Raw genomic sequence first — 12,108 nt, 5'->3', positions numbered from 1 at the left:
TCATCTAATGAATACACTGAGTATGGCTTTACCAAAACAATCATTGATGGCGAATAAAGTATCCATTATTCGAGTATGTAGAGCGGGATATATATATACATATATATATATATATATACCAGCGTATCGCAGCGAGAAGTAGTGTGTTAAAAAGGTAGAAAAAGAAAAGGGAACATTTTAAAAATAACGTAACATGACTGTCAATATACAGTATTTGTTTTGTGAGTGTTACTGAGTGTTGCTGTCATCAAGGATTTGATTATCATTATTTCTTTCAATCAGGTTCGTATTTGTAGGATGTGTTGTGTTCAAGTTACATTCCGTGTTTGTCAATCGTTGTAAAGATGACAGGTTTCATTCATGGATTCGTTTCTTACTGCATCAATAAACAGCTCGTCTTCTTCTTTATCTGAGACCTGACACACTGCATGCACGGGTTTTTTTTACACTGTCTTCCTTTAGCGGGACATTGACTTTTTCCACCGTGTGCTTTGTTTCCGCAGTAGCTGGATTTATGAATATGCTTATCAGGCGCTTCATATTTTTGCTGCCTTTTCAATTGTGTAATTCAGTTTTGTTCAGCACTCTTTGGAACTGTTGCTTTTATCTGTGCACTCGTCAGTTCCGTGAGCCACTCGGTGTACATGCATCGAAGTTTCCCAGCTGTGCTGGTGTCATCTCGTGCTATGTCCATGGCTGTATTTAATGTTACCTTAGTCCTGGCACTTAAAACTTTCTCTGCAGTTTAGCTGAGTTTGTGTCAAACACCACCCTGACCATCTCATCTTCCTCTCCATAAGCACAGTCCTTCACCCGTGAATATTTACCCGTGGCAGTTTGTTATTGGATTGCGCTGACGGACGGCCTTATATGGGCAGGCACTAAATTACAAACGCCAGCGGCAGCCTGTCTATGAACTTAATTTAAAGTGTAGGTTTACATCGTGCTTTGTTTCGAAGTAGTAGAACTCGCTTCTTATTGTTTCGCTGCCTTCTCAATTATATAATGCATGTTTTCTTAAGCGCTTTTTTGAGCTCTTCCTGGTTTTCTATGTACTGCGTGATTACGTGGGAGGCGTGATGATGTCACATGAAACTCCGCCCCCACGGCGTTGAAGCTCATCTCCATTACAGTAAATGGAGAAAAACTGCTTCCAGTTATGACCATTACGCGTAGAATTTCGATATAAAACCTGCCCAACTTTTGTAAGGAAGCTGTAAGGAATGAACCTGCCAAATTTCAGCCTTCCACCCACACGGGAAGTTGGAGAATTAGTGATGAGTCAGTGAGTGAGGGCTTTGCCTTTTATTAGTATATATATATATATATATATATATATATAAAAAGTCATTGTGTATATGTTTGATCCAGCATCACTTCCGAATGGCTGTAGCGATTTTCATGAAACTTGGTACACATGTTCCTCATTGGTCGACTTAAAATACCGTAGGGTGAAATCAAGCCTAACCCACCCCCCTTCTTGGTATGGTGGGGGTGATCTCGCTGTCTTGTATGCATGTTATCATCCAGTTGACACTCGGAGAGACCACCAGAGGGCGGACTGGAGGCGACTGCCAGCATTCTTTATGTTTGAGTACCACCGCACCCCTGTTGCTTTTGAAATTAAATAGAGTTCTACACGTGGAAGTGTGTGTGTCTGTCCGGCCCGGAAGTGAGACATAGAGTCAGGGTGAGGGCTCCAATTCTGAGGATACGCAAGAGAGGCCAGTACACCGGCAAAAGGAAACCGCCTAAGAAAGACAGTTAAACTTAGCTGCTGATGCACAAACGATGTGAGCACTTCGGCAACATGAATCCTTCTAGAAGAGAGATGCCCAGAGTAGTTCTGATGATTTTAATACTTTCTAGGATCCCGTGCTGCTTACATAGTTAGTATATACCAGGCATCTGCCAGCATTCTTTATTTTTGAGCAGCACCGTGCCCCTGTTGCTTTTCAAATTAAATAGAGTTGGGCGGTTCCAAGCGTCATCTAGATGATAACATACATACAAGGCCGCAAGACAAGGACATTAGTGAGTCTTTGTGTCTTAATTTATTTTTATTTTTAACATTGTTTTTTTTTAATTATGTTTTTCTCAAACAATTAAAAAAAACATGAGGGAAAACTGGAGGGGACTGCCAGCATTCTTTATGTTTGACCACCACCGCGCCCCTGTTGCTTTTCAAATTTAATACAGTTGGCCGGTTCCAAGCATCAACTAGATGATAACATACATACAACACCGCAAGACAAACACATTAGTGAGTCTTTATTCTTCCATCCATTATCTAACCCGCTATATCCTAACTACAGGGTCATGGGGGTCTGCTGGAGCCAATCCCAGCCAACACAGGGTGCAAGGCAGAAAACAAAAAAAAAAAAAAAAAGAAAAACCCTGGGCAGGGTGCCAGCCCACCACAGAAAACCCACGCAGACATGGGGAGAACATGCAAACTCCACGCAGGGAGGACCCGGAAAGCGAAATCAGGTTTATTGTTTGTTAATTTATTTTTATTTTTAAAGTTGTGTTTTTTTAATTATGTTTTTCTCAAACAATTAAAAAAAATTTTTATTTTCCTCCCAGGCAACGCTGGGTAATTCAGCTAGTTTTAATATATAGAGATCTTCATAACCAATATGATACCAGAATTAAAATCCAACAATGCATGCATTCAACATGCTGGCAAGGCAATTGATTTTAAAAATCCTTCTTCAAACAAAGAGGAATGGAAATGGCAGCAGCAAGGGCTTAGCAAAGCACCTCAAAAGACCAAACCAAGAGTACAGGTAGGATGTTTTCAGTGGCTTACTGCCTACAAAGAATGTGCACCTGAATACCAGGATTATTACTGCCTTAACTACTTGGTCCCAGCAATTCTAGCTATTTGACAGTAAGTTTTAATTGAGACAGGGCTTATCGGGGCAGTAGCCCAGGACCCTGATCTACATGGTGCCCCCAAAAGAGTGTTTTGCCTGACCTTGTTTGCTTTATTATCTCCTGAAAATTCACTTCTTCTCAGCTGTTTTTTTTTTTTTCTTTCAGAGACACTTGGTGTTTTGCAAGGCTACAAACTCTCTAGTGAAGTAATTCAAGACACTTTAGACCAGGGGTGTCAAACTCCGGGCCTGGTGGGCCGCAGTGGCTGCAGGTTTTCATTCTATCCCATTTCCTAATCAGTGCCCAGTTTTCACTGCTAATTAACTCCTTTTCCCTTCATTTTATTTGCGCTGTTTTTAAGGATTCAGTCCTCTGAATTGATTCCTTTCTTCATTAAATGACAGCCAAACAGAAGTGAGATGTGAAACGAGCCAACAGATGACCAGCTAAACTGGGGCTTCAAACTCCAATCAGTTTTTTAATGAGAAGCCGATCCTTGCTGTTAATCAAACCTGTTATTTAATTTAATATTGCTGCTCTCATTTTGCCACAGCAAACGTTTCCAAAACTGTTAATTTTTCTCTTTTTTTTCTAAGAACACCATCAAAATGTTTCAGTGACCTGAGCAAGTCAACCTTACTGAGACCTTCTCCTTTCTTTATTTTCAAATACTTTGTGATGGCCACAGATGAGCCAGTCATGTGGCGACTCATTTTGTGTTTCATTATTGTTTGGCTGCTAATTAAGGAAGAAGAAACAACTAAGTGGCCTGAGTCACGTTAATTAAAACTAAGGCAAAAAAAAGTGAATTAGCAGCAAAAACAGCTCACTAATGAAGAAGATGGATAGAATGAAAACCTGCAGCCACTGCGGCCCTCCAGGACCATAGTCTGACACCCGTGCTTTAGACACACTCGCTTTAGTCCATTGCAAGCTCCTCTAGCCCCCTCGTCTCTGCTCTGTGCCTTTCTGGTCTTTGTGTGAAAAGATACAAAGTCAATGTCCTTCAATGTTTCTTTTATACTAGCCAACCGCGGCGTACCATACGCCGCATAATCAGGCCGGTTTTTTAATGATTTTTAAGCACAGGGAGAAAATTAACATTTGAAAAATCGGTAATGTAATAAATCAGCAAGAAAAGCAACATTGTAACAATGCACAGAACGAACCAACACACAATCGTCCGTGACTGAAAACTGGCGGACCCTCATCGCGCCTTCTCTTGCCAGACGGAGGGATGCCAGTGCACTGCGCTCAGGTGCGGAGTGTGGAACGGCAGGAGAGGAGAAGGAAATCCACTTCGCTCCCTCCGTCATGCTAGTCTGCTGATTTCTCGTTCAGTATGCACTGCCTGCTCATGTGCCCACCTTCAACTCGTCACTGGAGTCGTTGTCGTCTTTGCACAGTCCAGATGCACCTGTGACTCACGTAAACGTTTCATTGCTCTGTGCGGTTTTGGCTGCCTCACTATATATAATCCACCAAGACACCCGACCACAGTAGTAGCGAGGTGGGAGGGGGGGTGTGCACAAAGGGTAGGGACGCAACCAGTGGGAGCGTATAAGTCGCACTTAGTGGGATTTCCACGGTTTGCAGGCCGAATGGGGTTCAACGGCCTACCCCCGCCTCTCTGCGCCGGGTAGACACATGGTCAATCTCATGCATAATTATTTATTGAATGCTAAATACTTCTGGAAAGACACTGTTGTCTAAAACGGGTTGGTGTGAGAATACAACAGTAAGTGAATGAAAAGATGGAACTCTGGAGAGAGCAAAATACAACACAATAGTAAACCCGCAGCATAACAAATGCCGTATAATTATTTATTGATGGTTGAACACTTCTGGAAAGACACAGTTGTCTACAAAGGGAGGGTTTGAGGATACAACAGAAAGTGAATGAAAAGATGGAACTCTGGAGAGAGCAACATATAATTGGCCGTGAGTGAAGAAGACGCATGTTTGTTGCGGATACGAATTGCTGTATGTAGCGTATAAAACAGTTTGCTATGGTGCATGCGGTCGTGAGTCGTAACCGAAAACTCGGTTTTTAAAGACTGTTTACCTCATTGTGTTTTAACCTCAGTTGGAAAGGATTGTTTTAAGGATTACATGGGATACCCCTCGCAAACCGTTTTACACGCTGCATATGGCAATTCACCTCTGTGAGAAACATGCCTCTATGAACAGTCAACGTGGCTCGGAAGTGCCAGGAGTTGGTGGGCATGGCTCCTTCATGCATGCGCCATAGGTGTCTTACTTGTTGGCGGCTCAGTGAATGGTTGTCTTGCCTTAGTGAATTATATATATATATAGATAAGTTGAGCCACGGTGAGTCACAAATGGAGTCACTGAATGTACTAAATGTTGCACTGTAATGATTCCCTCTTCATTGTATTTTCTATTTGTCAAAAACTTTCATCAACTGCAACTTTTGCTGCTTCTGCTACTAAGTAAAAACTGTAAATTTTAAAACAAATTATGAATAATTTAGGCAAAAAAGAAAAGCTTATGGAATGCTGATAAAGTGTGCAGAGCAGGCCAAGTTGATACGCTTGTAAAGTGAGGAGCAGGTAGTCAAAGTATAACAGGGTTAAACTAATGGGATTCTCTTTCCCATTTACACTCTTGTAATTTTAATGCTAATTTTTTATTCTGCCCTTATTTTATATACTTTTATAAAAATGTGTTGAACCAAAAGATGCGTGTAGCTTTCCTAACATTAAGCATGCTCTTGGCAGTGTCAATTTTAAAACTTTCATAATAAAAGGAAAATCAGAAATATGGCAGTCACTTCCAGTATGTTTAATAAAAAAGGAAACCAGTTATTTTGAATGCTTGACGATTTAAATGTAAAAGTGGAACTGGATCAGGGTCAACAAGTATTTTTAGGGTGCTGGAGACTTGTTTAAAATCAATAGTGCACCAAAAAGCAGAACAATGTGGTAGAAAATCTGTCAATTTTATATACAATGCTAAAAATTAATAATTATATTAAAAACATGGAACAAGTGATGTGCAAAACTCACACTAAATATAGAAGTATTGTACCGTGGAGTCTCTGGAGAAACATACTGAAATTTGTGAAAAGTAAAAAAAAAAAAGAACCATTCATTTAAAATCGGATATAAGTGTTTTCCTTCAAATGAGAATTTTTTGTGATATAAATTCGAATTATATAATTATATGAAATAGTGATATATGTTCTGGTAGCCCTAATACTTATTAAAATTGGTCCAGGAAAGAAACAAATAAGTAAATAAAGACTCCCAATCATAACCAAAACATGATCCTGATTTGATTTGATCCCTTAATACACAGATTGTTAATAGTGAAAGGAGCTCCGAACGCAGAGAGAGAGAGACAGGATTGTGCTGTGCTATTGTGATGTTGCTTTTTGAAGTTCTTTTTAAATATATATTTCCCTACCTGCAAGTTTGTGAATGTTTGTTGTATTTTGTTAGTACCGTGTCTTTTATTTTTTGAGGCATGGTGGCACAGTGGTTAGCAGATTTTCCAGCTCAGAGAATTCATAAGCACTGAAGGCTTTTTTTTGCTCCATACCTTTTGCAGTGTCTTAGAGAGAGAGAGAGAGAAAAAGAGAAAGAAATGGCAGGACATCTTCTCAAATGTAGACGTTGCTTTGAGGCTTTGCTTGTCACAATTGCTAGTGCTGAGCGATCTTTCTGCAAGCTCAGGCTGAACTGACTGAATCATTTGACTCTGATGTCAGTTGAAAGTGATCTGGTTCATAAGCTGTTTTTTACTGATCTGATCAAGGACTTTGCAGCAGAGAAATCCAGAAAACACCAATTTTGGAAAGCAAGCATTCATCTGTGTTAACATACAAAATGGCTTAGGCCATATTTGATATTTCTACTGTAGACATTAGCAATAGGGTTTTATAGTTGAGTTTTCAAACTTTGGTTTGTGATGGTTATTTGTCATCTGTGCAGCAATGGCTAATTAAAGATATAGACTATGTTGCAGCATACGTTGTCTCTCATCATTTCAGGAGGTAAGCCCATATCCGTTTGTTTTTCAGATTTTTGCCATTCATTTTAAAACCATAACTATTGCCACTTAATTCACTCTATGTGACTCTAAGACCTTGAAGTTAATGTGTACAGCATTGATAGTATTTTGCATTGATAGAGTCCTAAAAATACCTTTAGCACATTGACCCCCACCCTCCTTAGTCCAGCCCTGAATGTCAGTGAATCAATAAATAAATATTGTTATTCCATGTCTTGCTTCATATTTAGTACCTGAGCTCCTATACGGCCAGCTTTTATCTTCGGTATGTTGGTGTGTGTCTTGTTCAGAGTGTTGAGATCAACTTGGTTGAGCTGATTGTTGTATAGACTCCTGATTTGCCAAGGAAGGTCATTATGCCTGGAATTAATACAAAAAATGAATTAGTGTGTTTTGTTATTAATTATTAAAAAAAATTATAGTATAAGAAGCTGTCATCTTCTTGATTGATGTAACCACGATAAAGTTCAAAGATTAGCAACTAGACTAGGTTACAGGACTGCAGGTGTGACCTATGAGTAAAGGGCAAATGAGATGAATAATTTTAATTTAAGGAAATGGATACTGACATGGTGGAAATGTTTACAGTCGTGAAGGAAATTGAAAGGGGGAATACCAGCTGCTATTTTAAAATGAGCTCTTCATTTAGAACACAGAGCCATAGATGGAAGTTAGCTAAGGATAAACATAATAGTGTTTTTAATCACACAAAGAGAAGCACAGATACGAGGCATTGTAAAGATCTTGTAGCATACAGTGTACAGTGGACACGGAAAGTGCTCAGACCCCTTCACTTTGCGCACACATTTTTGTGTTGTTGATTTAATTTTAAATGGATACATTTGCCATCAATCCACACTCAATAGACCATCAGGACAAAGTGAAAACATGCTTTCAGGAAAGTTTACAAATTTTTAAAAAATCAAATTCAGATAATATGGAAATAAAATGTATGCCTTTTGTAATAATGAAACAATAACGTCAAAGTTATTCTACCTACAACAAACCAACAAAACAATGTTTATTTTTCCATTAAAGCATATTATAAACATTGCTACAATTTGTTAAATGCAACATATTGCATTTTTTTAATTCTAAAACTCATGAACTAAAATCAAACTAACAGATTTCATCAAAGCTAATGGAGACATTTAAGAGGTTTATTCTGCTTTCTCCGTATCACTGGTCCTGCACTATTGAGGGACTGTGCCTTGCTTTTATAGTTTCAGCTGTGAATTGTTTAAAGGATAAGCTCAGTATGTTTCAAGGTATAGTTGATTATAAACAAGCAGGCTAAATATTAATTTGTCATGTGAAACTGTGTTTTAAAGTTAAGCACTTTCTATGAATTAAAAAAAATATATCTTGCCCACTCTTGCACAGTGTATGGCACGTGGATGAAAAGCTTAAAAACTTTTTAAATACGTTCATTTTTCAAGCCAAGACAGCTGTTGAGTATTGATTTACATCTTCTGTGTTTATGAGAGGGGCGGCACGGTGGCGCAGTGGTAGCGCTGCTGCCTCGCAGTTAGGACACCCAGGTTCGCTTCCCGGGTCCTCCCTGCGTGGAGTTTGCATGTTCTCCCCGTGTCTGCGTGGGTTTCCTCCGGGCGCTCCGGTTTCCTCCCACAATCCAAAGACATGCAGGTCAGGTGGATTGGAGATTCTAAATTGGCCCTAGTGTGTGCTTGGTGTGTGGGTGTGTTTGTGTGTGTCCTGCGGTGGGTTGGCACCCTGCCCGGGACTGGTTCCTGCCTTGTGCCCTGTGTTGGCTGGGATTGGCTCCAGCGGACCCCCGTGACCCTGTATTCGGATTCAGCGGGTTAGAAAATGGATGTATGGATGGGTGTTTATGAGACGTTTGTGACAACAAAAAGTGATCAGAAATACTCATTTTATTTCACATTCCTGGTACTATTTTTCTCACAGTAAGAATACATTTTGTATTTGCGTGTGCAACTTTTCACACAAATATGGAATCATTTCAAAACAAAACCACAAAAAGTTTACTGTGATTTGGTCTTTCAGGTGAGGTGAGGTGGGGTCAAAGGTTGTTGTGCAAGAAGATTAAGTGCTGAGCTATCGCGCACAGCTGGTCTTCTTTTAAAATGGCAGAATCTCATGAACTTGGTATTTTTGTCTTGTTTAAAAATGGCATGTATAAACTTTTTTACAATGTGTGTGTGATCACAAGATGCAGATTTATACTCAACAACTGTCTTGGCTTAAAAAATGAACGAATTTGGTACGTTTTTAAGGTTTTTCTCCGTGCCCCATAGACTGTCATGAAAAGCGGAAGTGAGGGCAAGATATTTTTTTTTTAATATTTAGAAAGTGATTAAGTTTGGAACACAACATACATGACAAATGTATATATAACATGTTTGTGAAGAAATAACTTTGAAAAAATATCAAGCTTATCCGTTAAGGTCAAATGAAATTTCATTTATTCTAGCACTGATTACAGTATGTATGGAGCTGAGACATGGGCAGTAAAGAGCACACTGGAGAAGAAGTGAGATGTAGCAGAGATGAGAATGTTGAGATGGATGTGTGAAAAAAGACAGGAGAAGAAATGAGGCAATCAGAAGTGGGACAGATATATAAGAAAGTGTCTGAAAGCATGTCAAGCTGGTATCGGCACGTGATGAGGAAGGAAAATGAATATGTGGGCAAAAGAGTGATGGGAACGGAAGTACATTGGGGAGAAAGCAAGGGAGGCTGAAGAAGAGATGGATGGATAAAGTAAAAGAGGATCCGAAGGAAAAGGGCTTGACTGGCGAGGAGGACTGAGCTGTTTGGAGAAGGCTGGTCAGGCACATCAAACCCACATAGAAGTGGGATGAGATGAAGAGGAAGAAGGAGAGCAAGAAATTTGTCATACTGCTGGTACAAACAAAGTACAAATGTCCAAAAACATAACTTCCAAAACAGGATAAAACAGGAGGGAAGGTTCTTGCGACTTATTGATTATATTCCCCTTTAACACTCGAACGCATTCATTTTTTGAATTGATAACAGGCAATTGATTTTGCAAATTCATTTCAGCCATCTGGAAATAAAGACACATGTTAAATCTATATGGCATTAACTTCTTTCCTTTCTTACACAAAAAAAGTCTCCAAATGGGAACAGTGGTCCTGCTGAATACAAAGAGTTGAAAACTGGATTTTAATTTGTTTGTCTTTCACCTCCTTTGCTTTTGTCCATCCATAGTTAAAATGTAATTCTTCAATTTCAGATGATTGTTAATCATTGATGAAGCCTGCAGACCAGAAAGCATGACAGACAGGCCACACTTTTGTTTGGTAGAGTTTTCACATACCACTCTCTGTCCCTAGATATTGGATCAAATTCACATTCATTCTCTATTCCATAGCATTGCATTTAAAGTTTTCATTGGAAGTAAAAGAAGATGATAACAAGACTTAGTATGAATATATCAGTTTAAGGAGTTAAAATTCATTTAAAACATTTAATGAAATGCAATGTGTCTGAAGCCCAGTTTAGAACTTGATCCCCTTTAATCGATCCATTTCTTTTGGCTGCTGATCAGTGGCCATGATCGCCAGTGTAACTTGCTTAATTTGGCTGAGCTGCATTTTTTTGAGTTGTTGTTTTGCTGTATACCACTAACAAGCCCACTTAATCCAGTGTACAGTTTGGATACTCAATCCTGTCCAACAAGGAATGCGATGCCAGTCCATCACAAGGAAGACCCAGAGACACTTGCTCATAAGAAGTTACTCAGAGTCACCAATTTTCTTAACATGCACCTCTATGGAACAAGCAAGAAAATCTTGCTTAACAGTAGGAAAAATAATCCACACCAAAGCGGATGGAACGTCTATGTTCTGTACAGAGAGTATTCAGGCTTGAGATTTGAACCAATGACTCGAGAGCTGGAACTGTATATGAAATATGATTTTACAACAGTATGCCATAAACCTAAGAAACAGAGTCACGAGATGTATGGAGCTACAGTGATTTTTGAATTAGAGGTAGGATTCTCCATGACATGTACATAGAGTTGTAGAAATGAAAATCATAAACACACTTGATACAAATGTGTAACAACCCTTAATTGTGGGTCAGTTGGAAAACACTTTTAAAGTTAAAATGAAATTAAAAAACAGAACTTAAAAATTTTTTAATAATGCAGTGATACTTTTCAGTTTCCGTAGTCTTCCTCATAGCCACTCATTACATTGCCTACTTTCACCATCCTGTCTCACTAAGTACTCACCCGTCTATTAATGGAGTTTCACTCATAAGCCTTTCAGCCTTCTCTCTTAGGGTGTCTGTAGTGCAGACTGCCAGACTGGACATCCATAGTAGTGCTATATGCTGAAGGCCACTGCACATTTCTCTCAGTGTTCACGTTTGGCAAATTATTCCACTCTTTGTTGCTGGTCAGTTCTTCTTCGCTGCTTCTGTGCCTTTAATTTAGTTTTAATTTGTTTAAAAACCCTTTATATCAATGTTTAACATGCAACAGCTGACTTTATAAAGGTTAATATGTAATGTCGGTGTGTAATTAGTATATTTACAGGAGATTGTCTTCTATTCCTGATGTTTTCTCCAAGCTCCTCCTATTGGCTGTCACCCCTGCATTCTTATCTCTGCAGTCTTCATTTTATGTCACTCATGAGTTTATCACTTTGACACCATATTATAACCTAGCTTGTTATGTAAAGTGCCTTCTGATGGGACATGGGTGAATAAACTAATTAAATAAAGGGTTCCAAAAGCAAAATGTTCAAGAAAACGTCTTGACTTCACCATAAAAAAACAAAAAGATGATTTAATTAAATTAAGCTACAGACATAACCATGGGGGGAGGCGGGGAGGGGGTTGGGTTTGAATTCCCTTTAAAACTATTTTGTGACACTTCCAGTTGATTGATCATAGACAGAATGATAGTTCATATTACTTCTCACTGTAAAATCAATTCATGGCTGCATCCTGCATGAAACTTGCAAAGACTGTAGTTGTCTGCTAAAAACTTCAGTGTTTGTAGTATACAATCCTTTGCTGCAGGTGTTTCGTTTTAGTTGTTTATTGACTCGAGTATGAGCGACCTTTTATACTCTTACATTTGGTAGATGACCTGGTCAGAAGGGTCTGTGGGAAGAAGAGTGGGAAGCAAGTTAGAAGGTTATAGTTTGGAGAACTGTGCTATCTTGTTTTGGA

At 39.1% G+C, this 12,108-nt stretch overlaps 1 protein-coding gene across 1 annotated transcript in view; it reads right to left on the bottom strand.

Annotated features, from left to right (window-relative positions):
- Positions 1-11,314, bottom strand: part of dpep1 (dipeptidase 1) — a 28,998-nt gene extending 17,684 nt beyond the window's left edge. The window contains exons 1-2 of the mRNA XM_039762388.1: positions 11,162-11,314; positions 7,149-7,275 (exon numbers count right to left, since the gene is read on the bottom strand). Coding sequence (XP_039618322.1) covers positions 7,149-7,275; positions 11,162-11,280 — 246 coding nt within the window. The 5' untranslated portion in view covers positions 11,281-11,314. The remainder of the gene's footprint in view (positions 1-7,148; positions 7,276-11,161) is intronic.
- Between the last annotated feature and the right edge of the window lie 794 nt (positions 11,315-12,108).

Source organism: Polypterus senegalus, chromosome 9 (genome assembly GCF_016835505.1).
Source record: "Polypterus senegalus isolate Bchr_013 chromosome 9, ASM1683550v1, whole genome shotgun sequence".
NCBI lineage: Eukaryota > Metazoa > Chordata > Cladistia > Polypteriformes > Polypteridae > Polypterus > Polypterus senegalus.
Note: the sequence above shows the minus strand (reverse complement) of the source record. Positions and strands in the feature narration are given on the sequence as shown.